The sequence below is a fragment of the Propithecus coquereli genome, unplaced genomic scaffold, assembly GCF_000956105.1.
Source record: "Propithecus coquereli isolate 6110/MARCELLA unplaced genomic scaffold, Pcoq_1.0 Scaffold32, whole genome shotgun sequence".
Classification (NCBI taxonomy): domain Eukaryota; kingdom Metazoa; phylum Chordata; class Mammalia; order Primates; family Indriidae; genus Propithecus; species Propithecus coquereli.
This window is the reverse complement of record NW_012148841.1, coordinates 7,741,924-7,763,985: the sequence shown is the minus strand read 5'-3', so window position 1 is coordinate 7,763,985 and position 22,062 is coordinate 7,741,924. Positions and strand designations below refer to the sequence as shown.

General features: G+C 37.6%; 1 protein-coding gene across 1 annotated transcript in view; it reads left to right on the top strand.

Annotated features, from left to right (window-relative positions):
- COG5 (component of oligomeric golgi complex 5) overlaps positions 1–22,062 on the top strand; it is a 421,822-nt gene that overhangs the window by 379,564 nt on the left and 20,196 nt on the right. Inside the window, exons 16-18 of the mRNA XM_012650297.1 lie at positions 178–281; positions 8,025–8,262; positions 13,771–13,847. Of these exons, the coding sequence (XP_012505751.1) occupies positions 178–281; positions 8,025–8,262; positions 13,771–13,847 (419 nt within the window). The remainder of the gene's footprint in view (positions 1–177; positions 282–8,024; positions 8,263–13,770; positions 13,848–22,062) is intronic.

Genomic DNA, 22,062 nt, shown 5'->3' with positions numbered 1-22,062 from the left:
AAATCATTACTGACAGCAGTTAGAGAGCGAAGCAACTTCTGTTGAGTTAACTATGTGTAGTCTGCATTTGATACAATATGAAAACTGTTCGTCACCATGTTCCTCACATCTCAGATGTCTTTGTGTTGGTTTTCCTTCATTTTGCCTTTCCTTCCTTTTTTGTTTTTTTCTTTTCAGGTGATCCATGCTCTTATGGGAAATGCTGTGCAGCCCTTACTGACTTCAGTGGGAGATGCTATAGAGGCCATAATCATCACCATGCATCAAGAAGATTTTTCTGGGTAATAACATTTAACCCAATTTTTACTAACTTGTACTGCCTTTGTTTTTCATTCCCTCCTACCATAAAGGGCCTTCTTCCTTTTGTGATGCTGTTAGTTTCCAGCCCTCTCCTGCTTTATCCATTGTGAGTGCCATTAACAAATTAAAATTTTTCAGTTCTCGTTTTCATCATTTCATTCCTCTCATTGAAACACAGAATGAGTGTGGGACTCGGGTTGGCACTTCAGGCCTTTTGATAGTTTGTACCATCTTCCCTTTCTAATCTTGTATTTTTCCTTTCCTCTCACAAATCCCTTCAACTTCAGGCTCTTTGTCACGCTCTGGCATAGGTAGGGATGGTATTCCTTGTGTGAAATGCCCTGCCTCTGCCACTGTGTTAGTCCAAAGCCTGCTCTGGCTTTGAGAGCAAGCTCCTGCCCAACCCCCTCCAAGACTGATTTTCCTTCCTCAGAGATTCTGTGGCAATCCAATCTGATCATGCCAAACCTAGCCACAGACACTATGGGGTTATCCCAGGGCTGTTTCATGTGCGTATTGCTCATCTATAACATATGTATGGTGAGAATAATTATAATTCCTAACCCAGTATTTACTGAAATCTTTTAAAATATTGTAAAATGGTTTTGGTTCAGTGTATTAGAAAACTGTCTGTGGGGAATTTGGAGTAGTTATTTGCACATGCTTACAGTGATTTTTTAAAAACTTAATTACATTCTAGAGCTAAACGTTCAAATATTAATATGTAGATATGTATTTTATATTCCTGGGCTAATAGTTGCTATTTTTGAACTATCCTGTTTCTCATTATATTCATATTGTTTAACAGAATATCTACTTAATGAAATTTCCAGCCACTAGCTTAGCTATTTGTAGAAAAAATACTCATCATTTCACTGTCCTCTAATTTTTTGAATTATTTATCATTTCATTTACGTAATATCTTTTGAAATGTCAAAAGATCAGTCTTTATTTTTGATAACAATATGAAGCAAAGAAGAATAAAGTGAATTCTATCCAAAAATGCTATATTTGGAACCCAATAGGAGATAGGAATATAAAATGTCTGATTATCTATATTTGGGAGGTAATGGATATTGTTCAAAAGTGATCTGAAATGTCCCAGTTAGAGCAATCATGAATGCCTCTGAAAAGGATTTAATTTTTGAAGGCATATTCTATAATAGGAGTGGGTCAGATACTTTAGTAATTTAATTGGTGAGCCATGACTAGTGCCTACAGATAACACATTAGACATTAACAGCTAAAAGTTAGTTTCCCAAATAGGTATGTTTTTACTAGTTTGCTTAAATATTAGTGAGCCAGATTGATTCTTTAACTGATTGGTTGCCATGAGCGTGAAGGATTATTAATATTATAAGGTGCATAACATTGTCCTTATGTTTTTACCCTAAATGGCTTTTGGTAATTCCATTTCGGCTCAGTATGTATACAGCAGTCTTTGAGAGTCCAGTGAAAATCATTCTCCATATGTAGCAGTATAGGAGTATGGAGCACTTTTGCTTTTATTTAAAGTATTGCCCCCATGGCAGTAATTTTCCCACTTTCTAGAATGTTGTTATTAGTAATTCTGTCATGTCCTTTTATATATGTATGACCTATATGAAATATAAGGTGAATTTGGATGAAACTATTCAAGAAGTAGGAATCACCTTTCTATTAGGGCCAGCCCCCAGGGGTAGTAGTTTGAAAAATAACAGTGAATACCTGTCCCTTCAAGCCCTCCACACCTGCTTTTAGGTAAAAGGAATAAATCAAGTTTACCTTCTAGACCAACCTTATATATTAATATGGGTACAGAATGCCCTGCTATTTAAAAATTAATCTTCAACATGCTTTCTTAGTATTTGAAATTTATTTTACAGGACCAATATTTTTCTTTCCAAATTAGATAAAACTTAAAATGGAAATGTCTGATTGACATAGCACACTGATTAAAATTATATCATTTAATGCAAAGTGACTCATGTGTGATTACAGTTTTGAGTGGGGGAGGGAAGGCAGTAAAAGGAGGACCACAGATCCTTAAAGTGATGGATCAGTACCCCTGAGGGAGAGGAGAGCACACATACCAAAGACTGGTGACATAAAGATAAACATCTACCACTTCTCAGTTGGGCATATGTTTAATCTTTCTGTCTTCACCTTCTTCATGCAAGCTGTCATTATCAAGACCCTTAAATTTCTGCACAACTCACTACTGAGCTTTATTAGTTGAGAACCTCTTAGTAAAGCCTTTGGTATAATTAGGAAAACTGAGAGCTATTGCAATAGCCAAGCAAGTTTGTATTCTGGTAAATTTAAATCAAACATCTAATCCACAAAGAGATTTGTTAATACATATTTCCAAATTTTGTCTAATAAGTTGTTTTATTTTACTTATATTGACATGTACTTCTGCAACTTGTTTTTGTATGTTATTTTCTACTCCTCAGTGATATCATTTAAAATGACTAGATTAAAATTCTTGAGATAATACTACAGAGTAGTACCAACATTCTGCTTTTGATTAAGTGTAAGAAGATATAAAAGACCAACTATATGCTGCCTACAAGAGACTCACCTCACCTATACAGGTGCACATAGACTGAAAGCCAGGGATGGCAAAAGATATTGTATGCAAATGGAAGGCATAGAATGCAGAGGTAGTTACACTTGTATCAGACAAAATAGACTTTAAGTCAAAAACTGTAAAACAAAATGAAGAAGGACATTTTATAATGTTAAAGGGGTCACTTCGTCAAGAGGATATAAAAATTATAAATGCATATGCACCCAACCTCAGAGCACCTAAATGTGTAAAGCAAACATTAAAGAATGTAAAGGGAGAGAGAAATCTCAATACAATAACAGCACGAACTTCAGTACCACACTTTAAAAAATGGACAGGTCATCCACACAGAAAATTAATAAAAAACATTGGATGTGAACTACACTTTAGACTAAATGGACCTCACAGACATAAACAGAACATTCTACCCAACAGCTAGAAAATACATGTCTTTTACACAAAACTTTCTTCAGGATATTTCATTTGCTAGGCCAAAACCAAGTCTGAACACATTTAAGAGAACTGAAATCATACCAAGTATCTTTTCTGATCACAATAGCATAAAACTAGACATCAATAATAGGAGAAATCTTGGAAAATTCACAAATATGTGGAAGTTAAGCAACATGCTCCTGAACAACCAATGGGTCAAGGAAGAAATCAAAAGCAAAATAAAAAAATATCCTGGGAAAAGTAAAAATGGGAACACAACATACTAAAATCTATGGGATGTAGCAAAAGCAGTTCTAAGAGAAATTTATAGCATGAAATGTTTATATCAAAAAAGAAGAAACATCTCAAACAACCTGATGTTATGCCTCAAGGAACTACAAGAAAAGAAAAAACTAGGCCCAAGGTTAGCAGAAGGAAAAAAATAACAAAGATCAGAGCAGAAAAAAATAGACTAATTTTTTCTAATAAAAACATTAGAAAAAAATCAACTAAACCAAGAGTTGATTTTTTGAAAAGATAAACAAAATCGACAAACCCTTAGCTAGACTAACGAAGAAAGAGAAAACTCAAGATCAGAAATGAAAGAGGAACACGTTACAACTAATAACACAGAAATACAAAGGATCATAAGAGATTATTATGAACAATTATATGTCCAGAACTTCAGTAACCTAGAAAAAATGGATAAATTTCTAGACACATACAACCTGCCAACACTGAATCAGGAAGAACTTGAAAATATGCACAGACTAATAATAAGTAAAGACATTGAATCAGTAATAAATAGTCTCCCATCAAAGAAAAGCCCAAGACCTGGTGGCTTCACAGGTAAATTCTACCAAAGGTTTAAGGAAAAACTAATAGCAATCCTTCTCAAACCCTTCTGAAAAAATCAGAGAGCAGGGAATTCTTCTGAACTCTTTTTACAAGGCAAGCATTACTCTGATGTCAAAGCCACACGAGGACATTGCAAGAAAAGAAAATTACAGGCCAATATTCCTGATGGAATATACATGCAAAAACCTTCAGCAAGATACTAGCAAACTCAATTCAACATCACATAAAAAGGATCATTCACCACGATCAAGTGGGATTTATCCCTGGGATGCAAGGATGGGTAGACATATGCAAATTTATAAATGTGACATAATAGGATGAAAGACAAAAACTACATGATCATTTCGTTAGATGCAGAAAAAGCATTTGACAAAATGAAACACCCTTTTATAATAAAAACTCTCAACAAATTAGTTATAGAAGGAATGTACCTCAACATAATAAAGGTCATATATGACAAGCCCATACCCAACATACTAAATGGTGACAAATTGAAAACTTTTCCTCTGAGATCCAGAATAAGACAAGGATGCCCACTCTCACCACTTCTATTCAATATGGTACTGGAGGTCCTTGCCAGAGCAAGTAGGCAAGAGAAAGAAAGAAAAAAGACAACCAAATAGGAAAGGAAGTAGTGAAATTGTCACTATTTGCTGATGACATGATGGTATAGATATAGATATAAAATCCTGAAAACTCCACCAAAAAACTGTTAGAACTAATAAAGGAATACAGCAAAGTTACAGGATACAAAATTAACACTAAATCTATAACTAACAGTGAACTATCTGAAAAAGAAATCAAGAAAACAGACCCACTTAAAGTAGCTACAAAAATACATAAAATACCTAGGAATAAATTTAACCAAGGAGGTGACAGATTTGTACACTGGAAATTATCAAACAACAATGAAAGAAATCTATGAAGACAAATAAATTGAAAGATATTACATGTTCATAGATTGGAAGAATTAATATTGTTAAAATGTCCATACTTCCTGATTCAAGCACCAGAGACAAGAAAAAGGAAGGAAAAAGGTCTATATTTTGCGAAGTGATCTACAGATTCAGTGTAATCCCTATGAACACATTCTAATGTTATTTTTCACAGAAATAGAAAAAAAAAATCCTAAAATTCATATGGAAACACAAAAATCCCCGAATACCCAAGGCAGTCTTGAGCTAAAAGAACAAATCTGGAGTCATCACACTACCGAATTTCAGACTATATTACAGAGCCATATAGTAATTAAAACAGCATATATTACAGGCATAAAAATAGAAACATTGACCAATGGAACAGAACGGAGTGTCCAGAAATGAACTCACACATTTACGGTCAATTGATTTTCAAAAAAGGTGCCAAGAACACATAATGGGAAAAGGACAGTCTCTTGAATAAAGAGCATTGGAAAAACTGGATATTTATATGCAGAAGAATGAAATTGGATTCTTATCTCACACCATATACAAAAATTAACTCAAAATGTGTTAAATACTTAAACAAAACACCTGAAACTGAAAAACTACTTGAAGAAAACATAGGGAAAAATCTGGGCAATGGTTTTTTGGATTTGACCCCAAAAGCTCAAGGCAATAAGAGCAAAAATAGACAATACATTTATCTAAAAAGCTTCTGCACACCAAAGAAAACAAATAACAGAGTGACGCAACAACATACAGATTGGGAAAAAAAAAATTGTAAGCCATACATCTGATATGGAGTTAATATCTAAAATATATAAGGAACTCAGCTCAGTAGTAAGAAAGCAAATAACCTGATTTCAAAATGGATAAAAAACCTAGAGTAGACATTTCTCTAAAGATGACGTATCAGTAGCCAACAGATACATGAAAAAATGTTCAAGATCGCCAATCACTAGGGAAATGCAAATTAAAACCACAATGAGATATCAGCTCACATCTGTCAGAATGGCTATTATCAAAAAGATGAAAGATAACAAGTATTGGCGAGGATGTGTAGAAAAGGGAACCCTTGCACAACGTGATGGGAATGTAAATTATGTTGCCATTATAGAAGACTGTATGGAAGTTCCTCAAAAAATGAAATATAGAATTACCATGTGATTCAGCAATCCCACTTCTGAGTATATATCCTAAGGACTTAAAATTAGTGTGTTGAAGAGATCTATGCACTCCCATGTTCATTGCAACATTACTTACAGTGGCCAGGTTATGGAATCCATCTAAAAGTTCATCAACATTTCGACTGATGAATGGATAAAGAAAATGTAGTATATGTACACAATGGAATACTATTCAGCTTTCAAAAAAGGGAAATTCCAGTAATTGCAACAACATAGATGAACCTAGAGAATATTATACTAAGTGAAATAAGCCAGGCACAGAAAGACGAATACTGCATGACCTCACTTCTATCTGGAATCTGAAATGATCAATCTCCATGATGGTTACCAGAGGCTGAGGGTTGCACGGAATGGGGAGGTGTTAGTGAAAGGGTACAAAGTTGCAGTTAGGAGGAATAAATGTTAGTTAAGGTGACAGATATGTTAATTAGCTTGATTCAGTCATTCCACACTGTATGCCTATATCATAATGTTACTGTGTACCCCATAATTATATATAATTATAATTCATCAAAAAATAAAAATAGTAAAAAGAAGATATGAAAGAGATTGGCACCATTTTTTTTTTCAGTCTAGCCTTTTGGAGTGATGAAACCTGAGTCAAGAGGCCATTCAGTAATCTGTATCTGGCAAAACCAAACCCCACATGAACACTGCAGTCACTACTAAGGCTCCTCTCTTCCCAAGTGGCACTCTACCCTGCGATGACACTGCAAACAGAAATGTTCCACTGTGTACCCCTCAATGGCCTTGCTATGGTTGGCACATTCTTACACCTGGATGAAATTCCTTCCTGCTGAAACGTAAACCTACTTTCTCTATTTCTGTTTCTGGAAGTGGAGGACCTCTGGTTAGCATCCTATTTATAGTGACCCTTGCTGTATTTGAAGATAATTAGGTTTATCCCATGCTCTTGCTCTAGGCATTTTAGTCATATCTGCTGTTCTTTTCTAGACCATCACCAATTTCTCTACATCATTCTCAGAAGGTGCAAACACTTAACTTGCTTTTTGAAAAAGATTCAGCATTATGTAGCCAATGATCTCATTTATTAGGCAATATCAGGTGTTATCTAATTTTGGTATATCTCTTCTTTCCTATAAACATTCTTTTAATATATTCTTTAAAGGGCAGTTATAAACATTTATAAATTATAAATAGAATTTCATGGAGCATCAGCTGCTATCATCTCTTGATCCAAATTAAAGCCTTTCCAAACCTCATCATCTGGAGGAAAAAATTGCATACCACGTGTACTGTTATGTAACCAGTTCCACAGTCAGAATTCTGCTATTGGACTGATCTGATTACACAGCACAAGAGCAGAGATATCTTTGCCAAGAATTTGTTTGGGGAAGGCAGCATTTTCTGCCATTGCAAAGAGTAAAATGCTATTTCAGGATCCATTACTGATGCATTCACTTACCAGGCAAAATATGTGAGTGGATGGAGAGTTGTGAGGCTGGGAGGGACCTCGAGGGGCCAGAGAGTGGCACTTGTATGATTCATTCAAGACAGATGGTTGTCTGTTTCATTCTTAATAATCTTTAGGTAAATGGATTCCAAAATTCCTTCAGTAATCTTCCTAGCATTTAAAACAGTCTTTAGAATATAATCTTGTTTTATGTCCCTTAATACTTACCAAAAAATAAATGATGCCTTTTATATCATTAAGGTAAAAGTTGTGCAGGCTTGAAACAGAAGCCATGGGGTACAAAATCAAAGAGTGCAATTTAGTGCTTTGGTGCTGAAAATGGCTGTTTTTTTCTTTTACAGGTCATCATCCAGCTCAGGAAAGCTCGATGTTCCTTGTTCTCTGTACATGAAGGAGCTACAAGGTTTCATTGCCAGAGTTATGAGTGACTATTTTAAACACTTCGAATGCTTAGATTTTGTCTTCGATAACACTGAAGCTATTGCCCAAAGAGCAATTGAACTTTTTATCCGCCATGCCAGTCTCATAAGACCTCTTGGCGAAGGTGGGAAAATGCGACTTGCTGCTGATTTTGCACAGGTAAATTGATGGCATTGCAACAAAGGGAAAAATATCTTGGCCTCAATATTATCTATTAAATAAAAGACTAAATAGATATTCATCAGTGTTTTTAGAATTGCAACATGAAGAAAAGTAAGCCCACTTAAACCTAATTGGTAAATAAAAAAAAAAAAAGGATGAATTTAAAGATACTTTTATACCAGATATTTCTTCTTTGTATTTAAACAAAATAATCACCTTTCATCTGTGATATTTCAAGATTAAGGTGAAGTAGCTCATTCCTCAGTAAAGCAGCATGTTCCATCTTTACATAATATAGGACTTTCTCACTATTTTACTGCCCCATCAATAGGTCAGCATTGATAATAGCAATTGATTGACCTTGCTGGACAATAGCGTGGGCAGTAGAGTAACCTTTCAAACAGTGGAAAGGAGGCTGCCTGTTGTCGTGTCAAAACTCTAGTACATCTGTAATCCTGTAGTGATTCCAAGACAGTGTTCTAATTCATTTCGATGCACTATGGACCGGGTAGATCTAGAATCTGATTATTTGATCTCCCTCTATCAAGTAAAATACATTTTCTTATCTGTGGCTAGCTTTGATATCATTCCAGACTATCTGATGTGTGTGAGATAGAATGACATTAAAATAGCACAACATAATCAGCCCTTGCAGAAAGGTTTTTTTCTTTGTCCTTTAGATAGATTTTTTAAAGCCCTTCAGTAACATCAGAGGCAAAGAAGAAACATCCCAAACTTATACTTTCATTAAAATATTCAGAAACAGAAATGAATCTTATTTATATACTATGTCAAGGGTACAATCATTTTTTAAGCCTTTCAAAGCTGCTAGCTTTACTAAACAGTTATTCAAATGGATTCTTTCTAGTGATGTGCCAGATCGTCCCTGCTTATTAAGATAAATGTTAATGTCAATATTTATTCTTGCATGGATCTGGGAGTGTGTCTTGGTTCATAATTTTCTGCACCAAGGAAAGGACCTGGGCGGACTGCTTTCTCCAGGGTGATGGCAGTCAGATGCCCCCTCATACTCGATACACTTACAAAAAAGGATCAGGTAACACAACCCTAAGGTTTCTGGAGTCTGGCTCTTTTTGCATGTTACTTGATGTAGCAATTAGTCACTTTCATCCCTAAATATTATGTCTGAGACCACTAGACCACAAGAGAGCCTTCCTTTGGGAAATACGCCTTTAGTAGCCACAGCATGAAAACAGAAATTAAATGTTACCATTAACATGGCTCTTTTTACCTTTTCCATTTTTGTCAGCTTCATTCTTAGGCACCTGTCCATTTTGCTTTGTTTCACAGGTAAACTCAGAGAGAATTATATGTAGTGTCCTACTTGTCCCTTACTGGGGTTACAGGCTGCTTGTTGAAATGAAAATCCGGTGACATACTAGGACCTGCTCTTATTTGTTAAAAAACATTGTAAACTATACTCAGATGGGTCTCTGTTCTCCTTGTCCCCTTTCCTCCTCAGTTTTGTTTTTCTTTTCCTATGCAATTCTCTCCCTAGGCTCCCTCCCCCACCAGCTTATTTGCATTCTGCTCCAGCTGGTTCTTGAGTCACTTTCCTGGAGGCAGCACTTCAAGTCCAATTAGAGTGGCAGCCGAGCAGGAGATGGCCAAAACGAGAGTGCCGTGGGAGAGAGGCTTGTTGTTTTTGTTTTTTGTTTTAATGATATGTTTGTTCCCTGTGAGTCTCGGAAGATGGACAGTATTGTCCTTTAACCCTTGATACCACAGCTAGCACCTGCTCAAAATGCATAGCATCCAGTGGCAGGTGAGCTTCCACCTTCCAAAAACTGCATTGTTCAAAATTTTATTTGGCATTCCTTCTTTAGGACGTGTTGCCCAATAAGCCAGACTCTTCCTGGGACCCTTTCCTTAAGATCAATGAAACTCATCAGTCGTTATTACTAAGTTATGCTCAAAGGCCTCTTCTGTTTTCTATATCTGAAATATAGAAAAGGTGTCTACACACACAGCATTTACTCAGCGTTAGGAGTGTATCAATGCCCTGCATTGATATTGGGTTGCTGCAGGCAGTGAGGCATTGAGAAGCAGATTCAGATTCCTTTGTTCACCCTTTACAGTGTGTCCCAGTTTCCAAACATCCTGCCATTCACCTTGGGGATGGCTCCAGTCCTGTGGGTCATGGGCACAGGGAAGACAGGTAGAAGTACTATTATAATTAATCATATTTCTGATCAGTAACTTTGGCAAATGTCCAGCTGTTATGTCATGATCCCCTCTACCCATTTTTTTAAATTAAATTTGGGGGATTTATTTCATTTGGATTGGTTTCTTGCCACAACTGCAATTATATATTGTTGCACCTCAGTTTTCGGCATCATACTTGGTTTGAAGTGTTTTTAGAGGGTCAGTCAGAACACTTAAATAGCATTACCCTCACATTTATGTTCATGACAGGCATCAGCTACGAACTAGAAGTCTTATTATTGGAAGTTCTATCAATTTGTGTTCAAAATTAAACAAGCCATTGAGGTCACTGGAATGAAGAATATATAGATACACTATGGCTTTGAAAAGTGTTCTTGTGATGAAAGTGGCCGCTATTCTGGCATAATGAACAGGAAGAGAAAGAGTTCAAGAAAGGACCCATAGAGCAGGTTTGGGAATGCTATTTATTTGGCATAAAGTCCAGTTGCAAAGAAAGATAATGATTTTTTTAAGGATTTCTTTAAGAATCCTGACCATTCCCCACTGGCACCGGTGCAGAGAAAGAAAACGTAGTTGCAGGGTGCCATCTGGAGGGCCCAGGGTGAGGGAAGTACCCAACATGCAGCCCCCTTAGGAATCCAGGTCACGGGCATGAGGTGGTTTCCTACAGGTAATTAGTTCCCTCCTGTGACCACATGGTCCTGGTTTCCACACTAATCACATGGCACTTCTGAAAGCACTAGGCTCGGCCAAGGCTGGGCTTCTGCTGCCTGTGAACCTCTCTGCGTACTGGCCATGGTGCGCTCTGAAGCGCACGCTCCCTTCTGCCCTGCTGTTTCTTTTCTTCCTTGAGGGAAAGGATGACGATTGAACTCAGTATTAAATTACTTAGTGATACTTCTAGCAGTTTCTGTTTGATCTCCCAGTGCCCTTTAAGTACACATTTATATCTGTTTTACTTTGTGTCTGCAAATATAAATTGAGGAAACAAGATAATCAAAATTCTAATTTCTGTTTTAATTCCTGTTTCTTCTCTTGAACATTGTCCGGGCAGAAGGGATATCCAGAGATGCCCTGTGGTTAACCAAATGTCTGTGGTGGGTAAAGAGCAGCTATGTAATTAGTTCACCATGCCTGCAGCTGACTGCTCATTCCCTGCAAACAGGAGGGCCAGAAAGAAGCAGTTATACATGCCATTTTTGTATCCACAGCTAATTGCAGAGTCACCTCCTCTGAAAGGAACACTCCTGCCCTTTCAAATGTAGACTTTAATGGAATTCTGGCAGAAGAAAATGATTTTCAATACCCTAGAGGTCTTTTATGGCTGAAAATTATTTTAAACATTTAACATTTTGAAATTGTCCTATGGCATCGAAATCTTTTTCATTATCATAGATTTTATAGCCATTCGAGATCATATTTTCTCATGTAGTAACTTTTTCCTAGCCATTTGTTTTAATATTTAGTACTGCTCAAGTGCTAAGGCAAATATTGTTTGGTTTGATTTTTGAAGACAGTGAATCCCCTAGGATAACTGAGAAAAAATGGACAAAATTATTTCTTGAAAAATATATCACATAATTGTAGTGTGTAAAAAACCATTTAATATATACAGTTAGGTATATGAATGGAGTTACCAAATCAAAGATACATGATAATGACATTTTTCCTTTGTACTCAGTGTAAAGTAAATGATACATTTTGAAAGAAACCAGAAACTCCCACCCAGTGAATAAACAAAACAGGTCCCAAGGAATAGCCCATCCATCACCCACTGTCTTTTGTGTTAAGAACATTGGCTCACAGCTGTTCTGTTTTTGCACTGTTGGCAAGAATCCTTTTTCTTCCTTAGATTTTTTTTTATTTTTATTTATTTATTTTTCTGTATTTTAGAGTTTTCCCACCGTGTGAGGTTTCCCTCTGGGACATAGAGTATACACTTTGTGTCTTCTGTACATTAAGAGAGAAATTAACCTGGCCACTATTTGTCCTCAAGACTGTCTCAAGGAAGCTGTCCTCCAATTCTCTCATGACACTCAGGTCATACATTTGATATAGCATTTATCATTTTGCTCAATAATAATCATGTGTCTATATGCAGACATACATACCTTTCTTATGATTTTATTGAATCATAATCAGATTATTTGAATAAATAAATATCCCCTTCCTCATTAAATTTGAGAACTTAGTGAAGGCAAGACACTCTAATTCATCATCTTATCCTCATGTCTAGCTCAGTGCCCAGCAATAAGGGAGTCAAAATGTTTCTCAGATTAATGATTGATTGGGTCTCTGGTCTACCCGTAACAAGATTTTGAGCAATTTTTTATAAGGATGGCCAGGAGGGCAGAAAATCTCACTTCATATATTTTTCTTGAAGAAAGATACTCTACTACCAGGGAGCAGCCCATTCTTAGTCGTTTTCTCAATTGTTCTTTACAAGGGTGCTATTCATAGCGAGAGTGGAGAAACAGTTTATCATCTGAGTAGCACATATGCAAAAAGCTTGCCTATGCACTTGATAGATAAAGAACAGGTAGTCTAATTAGTGACAAGTAGACTTTCCAGTCGAAGGAGGAAAGTAAAGAGAACTGAAACTAATATTTGCTAAATTCTTGAGGCAGGGAGCAGATTAATTTACTAATAATTAAAAGAGAAAAATTTTTTGAATATGGATAATAATTGCTGACATTTAATAAGCACTTACATGCCATGCATATAAGGCTTTATGGAAGTACCTATTTTGCCTCATTCTATTAAGTAGGTATTATTATCTCCATTTTACAGATGAGAGACCTGAGGCTTCAAAAGGTTGTCCAGGGTCACACAACTAGTAACTGCAGATTTGGAATTCTCACACAGTTGTGCTACTCGAAGCTCCAGAGTTAGTGCTTTTAACCACTTGGGCCACACTCACTGATATAATAAGAATTGTCATCATTTATATTGAACATGAAAAGACCTGTAATGCCTACTTAAAATAGAGGCACACAGTTAGTCCTGAAAAATCTTCCTTTTCCCGACTGGAAATCTCCTGATGGAGAAATCATCTAAACTTTCTCGTCTTACATAAGAAAAAAGTGGTTTTCTGTTTTCATGAAGGAATTATCTCATCTTGGGCCCTTTTAGTAAATAAAAGTGAAAATTATCTAAGTTCTTGCCTTTTAATAAATTTAATTGGTTTTCTAAACTTCCTTTACTGTCCAGATAATGTTAAGTTTACTGCAAGCTACAACTTTTTGTGATCCAGGTATGTCCCAAGTTCACCTTAGGATTCTGACATTAAAAGCTATGGACTATCTTTTAATATTTCAGATGGAGTTGGCTGTGGGTCCATTCTGCAGACGAGTTTCCAACTTAGGAAAGTCCTATCGAATGCTGAGGTCATTCAGGTGAGACTGAATTCTTTGTTAGCATGTTCATATCTTATAGCAAATTCTTTCTTCCTGTTTAGGTTGAACTATATAAAATTGCCAGTATTCAACAGTGGCGATTTCATATGATTCATCTTAGAAATTATTGTTCAAATCAGAAACCCATATAGAATTATATGCAATGACTAATAAGTTTGTGTGTGTATGTTTCTTTTTAAGTTACAATTCACAAGATTGAGGTAGTAAATTATGCTCTTTCTAGGATTTTTTTTTCTTTCCATTCTTACAGAAATGTACTGAGTACTAATACGAGGTAGTTCATAATTATATACACATCTTTTCTGAAATTTTCATTTGTTCATTTATCATTTTTAACTCAATCTTGTCCTAAAAAGGTCCTAAGTTACAGTCCAAGATATGGATATAACAAAAATATTGAATGGAACCAGGTGTGGTGGCTCACACCTGTAATTCCAGCACTTTGGGAGGCCAAGGCAGGAGGATTGCTTGAGGCCAGGAGTTCAAGATCAGCCTGGGCAACATAGAGAGACTTCATCTCTATACAATTAAAAATAAAAATAATTTTTTTAAAAGAAAAACACTAATTAATGGAGTATTATAAAAACGGAATTCAGTGATGAAAAACAGGGAATGACTATAAATGTAGTAGATAACTTAGCCTAATGCAGTTGAGCACAAAATTTAGGATTGGGCTTCTTAGGAACCAGTTCAGAAAGAAAAACAATGAGTTAATTCATATTCATGATCTAAGACTGTACTAGTTTAACAGAGAGAAAAGTCCTTCTCAGTGCTGAACGTTTAGATAGGCTTTTATCAATTCAGATGTTAAGAAACATTGAATAACTTAATGACAAGGGTCATCAATAGCAGATTTTTAGAAGATACGATGTTCACACGGCTGTTTACTCAATAAACTAGAACTTCCCAGAATTTTTTACATCATGGCACACATAGGAAATATTTACATTCAAAAAGGTGACCAACTCAAGGGAGAGCAACATAATACTTAAAATACTTACAACATTTTTTCTCACCACAGCATACCAGATGGGAAGCCTTAATATAAACTATCCGTAATATCCAAGGACAAATTGGTCTTTGAAGATTTTTCTATAAAGATAAGGTAATATAGTCCTGGCATGCAGCTTTCTAAATACCAGCTCAGTACTGGAAACTAGAGTAGTCAATAAGCAGTCTGTCCTTTAAATGATCGCTTTGCTCTCTTAGGTCATCCAGCTTTGGTAGTAGAAAATTCAGGTGAAATATAAGAATCCAATATTGTTGATTGAGAGGGGAACCCTATACTTTACTTTGCCCATTTGTAACTAGCAAAGGTGCGTTTTTCTTTTTTTAAATGCCAACACAAGAGCTTGAATTTTTTTTTTTTTCCCAAAGGAAGGACCACTGCCCGTTATACAGAAGTGGGTTTCAGGAGAACTTAAAGTAAGATCACAAGTGTTTTCAGATACCTTCTTTGGATGAGCCCAAATCTTTTAAAAAAATATTTAAATATTTTATTGAAGCTGTAGAGTTCCACGTTACCAAACATGGATGAGTTATGAGGTCCTGTGCTTACCAAGCCACCAGTTACCAGAAAAGTAACCTTAATGAAACTTCTGTACTGTCATTGACTTTGAGTAAGATGATAACACAGCAATCCCAGCTGGGTAATGAGGTCGTCCTGGCTAACTGAGTCAGTTAACATACTGAAGGATATTACCCACCTAGATGTGAGAAAAGCTGTGATGTGGCATTGCTATATTAAGTATAGGCTATTATTTTTGATTGTCCCAAGTCCCACATTTAGTTGTTTATTGCATGTGAATGTATAAAATACATTATCCTCTGTTTGCCAAGGCAGGATGGCCTTAATCCAAGCACTTTTAAAGTTGTATCATGGTATTGAGATACATGTTCTGAGGATAGTTTCACATAAGACCAAATCTGTTTTAAGCCATTTAAGATGGGAATTTTCTGTCAACCCTCCTAATTCTCTCATGACACCTTCTAGTACCTATTTATAGAATCAAAAATTAATGATTGATCAGTGTATAATTTTGAAAATCCTACATTTTTTATATCTAGCTTCTCATGGAGTAATGGGTTTCAAACTTCTAACCATGACTCACAGTAAGAAATATTTTCTGTTGCAATTTGGTCTATACTTGCATACAGACATTCAGACACACTCAAATTTATGTACATACCCATATGTGTGGTTCATGAAACAATAATTACACTTCATGTGATGGTCTCTGGCATTTCTATTTCATTTGATTATTTTAACTCACTAAATTAGTTTCATGATCTTCTAATAATTAGTATCTAGCAATTTCTTAACTTTCTCACAGGGCCCTTAACTCTTGAACATTATTTGTTCTAGCGGTAGAGAGCAGAGTGTTTTCCTTTCTACACACTATGAAGATTTTTACCTTTTTTTCCTAGTATCCCTGAGCTTCCTCCTGCAGATGACTCCTTAGCTCCCCAGGCCTTGGGCACATAATAATTGTATCTTGCCTATGGAGTATCCTCCATAACTCAAATTAATTGGAAAACTCCAACAGAGATTTACATATACCAGTATATTCCTATTCAATATATTGAATCTATAGAAATCTACTGAATTGATCCTAGAACTTTCTCCGTTGTTTAATGGGACTAGCACAACTATTTTATAAAGAGTCTAGGATTAACTGAATCAAGAAATAAAATGGAAGCATAGTCTCATGGAGTTCAAATCCAGCCCTGGTCTACAAAGAAGGTTTTCAGTCCCATTGCTTGAGAAATGCAAACATGTGCTGCCACCTCTGCCTGGCACCATTGTTGGGAAAGCCTCTGGCCCTGCCAGCTTCTTTGCAGTTGTCACACGAAGAGAATTGACTTGGGAAAGCTTACTCAAGTGGCGGGTCCTACCAAATCCCTGCCTAGAGAGGAGTAAATCAGTACAGAGCAATCTTTATTCTAATAACCTAATTAGGGGCCCTCTATTTGTCTACCTAAAAAAAGCTTGTTAGAGATCTGTCTCTTCTCCAAAATTAGTCCTGAGCAGTCGCAACAGAGAACTCTTATTAATATGTGCACTTCTTCCATCTGTGCTGGGGGCTGCGGCAAGGAATAGGCATCATCCAGTGACCGTGTACATATTAGACCTTGGCTCTCATTCATGGATCTCTTCATCAGAGCTTCTGAATCATACCAGAACCAACTGAATGGCAGTCAGTAGGGGATTGGCTAGATAAAATATGCCACATTCATAGAATCAGATATACGTAGCCATAAACAATTATGATGTTAGTTCATATCTAGTAAAATGAAAAATACTCCTTAATGCATCAATAAATGAATAAATAGGCTGCTAAGCAATATATATGGTATGATTCCTACTATTTTTAAAATAATAGTATTTGTTTCTATGTATGGAAAAGAAAAGCCAAAAAGGAAAAACATTAAAATATTATCTTTGGATAGTAGGATTGTCACTAGTGGTTTTTCTTTTAAGGTTTTCTATATTTTTCAAATTTTATGCCACAGTTTTATTTTTATAGTCATAAAAGTCAATAAGTATTATTTTAAAATCCCTCTTGCATTGTTTTTCCCGTTTAAAAATAACAATAGAGCTAAAAAAAATAACATATACTAAAACATTACCCAATAGGATGGGGGGAGTGACAAGAAAAACAGGCAGCCAAACAGCTGAGAAACCTAGCAGGTTGCACTAGCCACAGAGGGCCTCCGTCTGAACTAGAGTCAGGGGCTGTAGGGGAGGGCAGCAGGCTCAGTACAAGGGCCCTGTAGTAAGGGAGGTGACAATGCCAGCCAGAGAGCCTCCAGTCCAGACCCCAGGTGCAGCACCCACCACACACATGCACACGCATACACACCCTAGCACATGTTTCCTTCCCCCATCACGCAGCCATCTGCCGCAGGACCCTTTCTTCCTGACAGTAATATTAGTGGACAGTGCGAGCTTCTCGCATACATTTACATTTTACTGTCTACGTTAGAGTTTCTCAGTCAACAGAGATCTTTTCGTACCCATGACAGAATGCTGCCTCGGAAAGCTGCTGACATTAGTGATTTGCTCCTGGGTGATTTGTATTTCTACACAAGACGCATGTGTCAGAGCTGTCCAGACCCCATCTTTGTTCATTTCTCTGCAGCATGGCATTATCCCCTAACTAGTGTTTATGAGGCTGTTGCCTTCACTCCCTCTGGCCAGAAGATGGAAAGCTCTGAGCCTTGACATTGTCAATGCAGATCTTTGTGAGGCAAAGGACAGAAAATGGACAAATGCCCTTCACCAGCTCAGGGACACAGACCCTGCCTTCAGACAGGCCTCAACACCTTTGCTCCTGAGGGACAGTTTGTCCCTGATGGTGTCCACAGCCTGCTCTGCTAGAAGCTTCATTACCATCTAGGCTTAATGAAAGAGCACTGAAAGCTGTCAGGGGATAGCGACTACATTCTGACAGATCTGGTAGCCTGAGGAATGGGGGAAGAAGGAAACCATCAATAACTGCAATGTTGTGTTCATGTCTTTTTTTTTTTTTTTTTCTTTTTGAGACAGGGTCTTGCTCTCTTGCCCGTGCTGGAGTGCATAGTGCACTGCAGCCTCAAACTCCTGGGCTAGAGCAATCCTGCCTCAACCTCCTGAGTAGCTGGGACTACAGGCGCACGCCACCACCCCCAGCTAATTTTTCTGTTTTTTGGTAGAGACGGGTACTCTTGCTCAGGCTGGTCTCAAACTCCTGGCCTTAGGTGATCTTCCTGCCTCAGCCTCCCAGAGTGCTAGGATTACAGGCGTGAGCCACCACGCCCAGCCCACGTCAATTGTTTTTAATTGTAGGAGTAGAAGGGTTTTCCAGGTCTACAATTTGTACTAATGATCATCTACTGCTTGAAATTCCAAACCTCTGTGCCTGAGTGTTTGCAGAACTGAAAGAAGACCATCTCTGCAGCTTCCATTTTTAGCACTTTTAACATTAAGACTCCCAGATGTGTTCTGTCTTTTCTTTCTACTTGTGAATCTGGGGTCCTTAATCCGTCCCCTGAAATAACTGTTTCCCTGAGGTTTCTGGATTCTTAATTCCAGGTTTCAGATTTCAGCACTGTAGCCAGAGGCAGCCACCATCTCGGATTTGTTTTGTTTCATTGTTCTTTGCTACTATAATATTAATACTTTGGCAGTGCTAGGAGCACCCAGGTAAATGTGTTGGACATTTAGTTTATTATCACTTTTATTATTTCTAGCAACTATTATTTGATCATTTATCATATACCAAGCCTGTGCTGAGTGTTTCACTGATATTTTCTCATTTGGCCCTCATAGCTCTTACAAGTTAGGTATGACACCCGTGAGGTGGTTGATATTCTGAGAGGGATAAAGCCACCAGGGCTACACAGCTGCAAAGTGGGACATCCCAGAGCCACACTGCAGACCCAAGGCTAGCTGATTCCAAAGCCTGGGCTTATAACCACTATATGCCACATCTTATTCCAGAAGTTTCTGTTTGTTTTTATTCTGATTGGTCCTAGAACAGCATCTGAATACTTATATAGATCATCCAGGAAAATGTCAGGAAACTTTAAAGAGAATCTAAACCCCATTTTGGTGGTGACCTCCTGCTGCTGAAATGCCTCATCTCACTGTCTTCCGGGGCGGGCAGGCTCCCAGGCAGCGCACCAGGACCATCCAGCCAAATGTGCGCTTATATCCGTAGCGAATGTCCACCTGAAACTGCTGCCTCCTTTCCTACCTGCTCCGCTGGGATAGACACTCTTAGACTCTGAGAAAGGAACTTTTCTAACCTCTCTACTTTGACCCCTGATTCACCCCATATCATCAGCCTCCTGCTTCATTCTCTCCTGGGGCCCCCATGGCCCCACATGCCACAAACTAGACCTCCCTGAAGAATCTCCAGAGATACCCTCACCTCCTACAGGCCTCCAACATTCTTCTCTTCTCTCAAAGGCCCTTGTCGTATCCTGTGCAGGGAGAAAGGCACAGCTGCCCTGTCCTCCGAACAGAATTGTGTTTCCATCCCCACCCTTTCATTTCTTTGCTGGTTCCAGATCTTAGTACGCACACTCAGTGCTCTTGCTGCCTTCCCAGGCCCTTCACCAAGAGGAGGTTAAAAACAGGGTGGTGGCAGGTAGCATGGAAGGGGGCGATGCCTGTGTCTGTCTTGGGTCACCACTGGTGTTGGGTGTGGACGGAGGAGCAGCAGGACTTTTGTCTTACTTCATGATTGGCTGTAACAAGCTGTCAGAAGACTGACAGCTGCACAGCTATGAGTCATTTAAATGTGAATCTCCCCTACTAGAAATACAACTTTTTCTAATAGGACCTAATGCTTGACTAATTAACACTACCTTCTGGCCATAAAGTTTAACCTTGAAAGCCTTTAAGAATGATATTGTGGCATTTGGGGTATCTGCGTTTTATAACATTTTGATTAATTTCTTTTTTGTTTCATAAAGCAGTTCAGGTGGTGATTTATTTATTTATTTTTTTAAACTTGCCAGTGTTTCAAATTCCACCTGGAATCAGGGAGAAGGGAGGGCTCAAGCTGTGTTCTTTCAGCCTCTTAAAACAAGCACCAGAAATAAAATGTCTACATTTGATGTTTTCATGTAATTATGTCAGTGATGGATAATACAGAATCAAATCTAGTTTTGCTTTTCACGGCTCTTTTGGCGTCCTGTTAGTGGCTAGTGTGGAAAATTTGGTGTTGTCAGAAGAATTGCTGCTGTGACTCAGAGCTCCAAAGGGACAGGTGATTGACCAAAAGATTGCATTTTAGAATGAGCTGGTTTTTCCCAGACCTGGCTTACGGGGGCATCTCAGCCAGCAGCCTTGGTGTGGGCCAGCTGCCAGAGGTGCTGTTATGGCCTTGAGTGGTCAGCTTGCTCCTCTCCCCTTGCCCTGCTCCCCGCTCTTTGTCCATCTTCCCTTTCTGCCTCCTTTCCTTCCTTGGATCATTTACAGTTTGCATCAAGAATATATTGGAGGAAACTAATGAAAAATACAAACATCCAAACCATAAAACTAACAATTGTTATAGGTAAGTTTCGAACTTGGCTTTTAACTTCATGAAGCCAAAGATAAAAAAGAAACAGAATCAGCTATCTCATTCTTACTATCAGAAAGAAGGAAATATATCAATTCCTAAGAGAAAGTGGAACATTTCTTAGCACTTAATTCTGAAGTATGTGTAAGTAGTTTAAGGAGCTTCATATAGGGAGTACTGAGTGAGAGATAAGGTGGACCAAAATTCTCAGTCACATCCCTGTAGTAGAGGTAATGTAGGATTCCATATAGCCGCTCTTCAATAAGAAAGACTGTCATAGAGGACTGACGCTCCTAAGTCTTCTCATGGCATGAGCAAACATTAATTTGGTCAGATGGGTTCTTCTATAGGAGTTGTTGACAGTTTGAAATTGTACTTTCTCCAGGTGTCTTTGTTTCTGGCTATGAATCCGTATATCTGTTCTAAAAACAGGATGAATAGTTGCTACAATTAATATCCTAGAAGAGGCTGCATTGCAGAAATAAGAGCCAAGCTGCTGGGTTTCTATTTTTGCTCTGCTACTTCTAGCTTTTTTTGATCTCTCTATGCCTCAGCTTACCCATCTGTAAAATAGGGATGTACAATAGTAGCATCTAACTCATGATTATTTGGAAGAATAAATGAGTTAACATGTATAAAGTTTGTTGTATGTATTTGTGGGGAACAAAGTGATATATATATGAATACAGTATAGTATGATTAAATCAAATTAACATATCTATCACCTTAAATACTTATTTTTTGCGGTGAGAATATTTGAAATCTGCTCTCTTGGTAATTTTGAAATGTAGAATTCATTAGTATTAACTATAGTCACCGTGCTGTGCAGTAGATCTCAAAAGTCTTATGCCTCCTGACTGTAACCTTGTACCCTTTGACCAACACCTCCCCATTCCTCCCACCCCCAGCCTCTGGTGACCACCGTTCTACTCCGCCTCGTGAGTTGTATTGTTTAAGATTCCACAGATAAGTGAGATCATGTGGTATTAGTCCTTCTGTGCCTGGCTTATTTCACTGAACATAATGTCCTTCAGGTCCATCCAGGTTGTGTCAAATGACAGGATTTCCTTCTTTTTGAAGGCTGAATGCTATTCCATTGTGTAGATACACATTTTCTTTATCTATTCATCCCTTGATGGCCA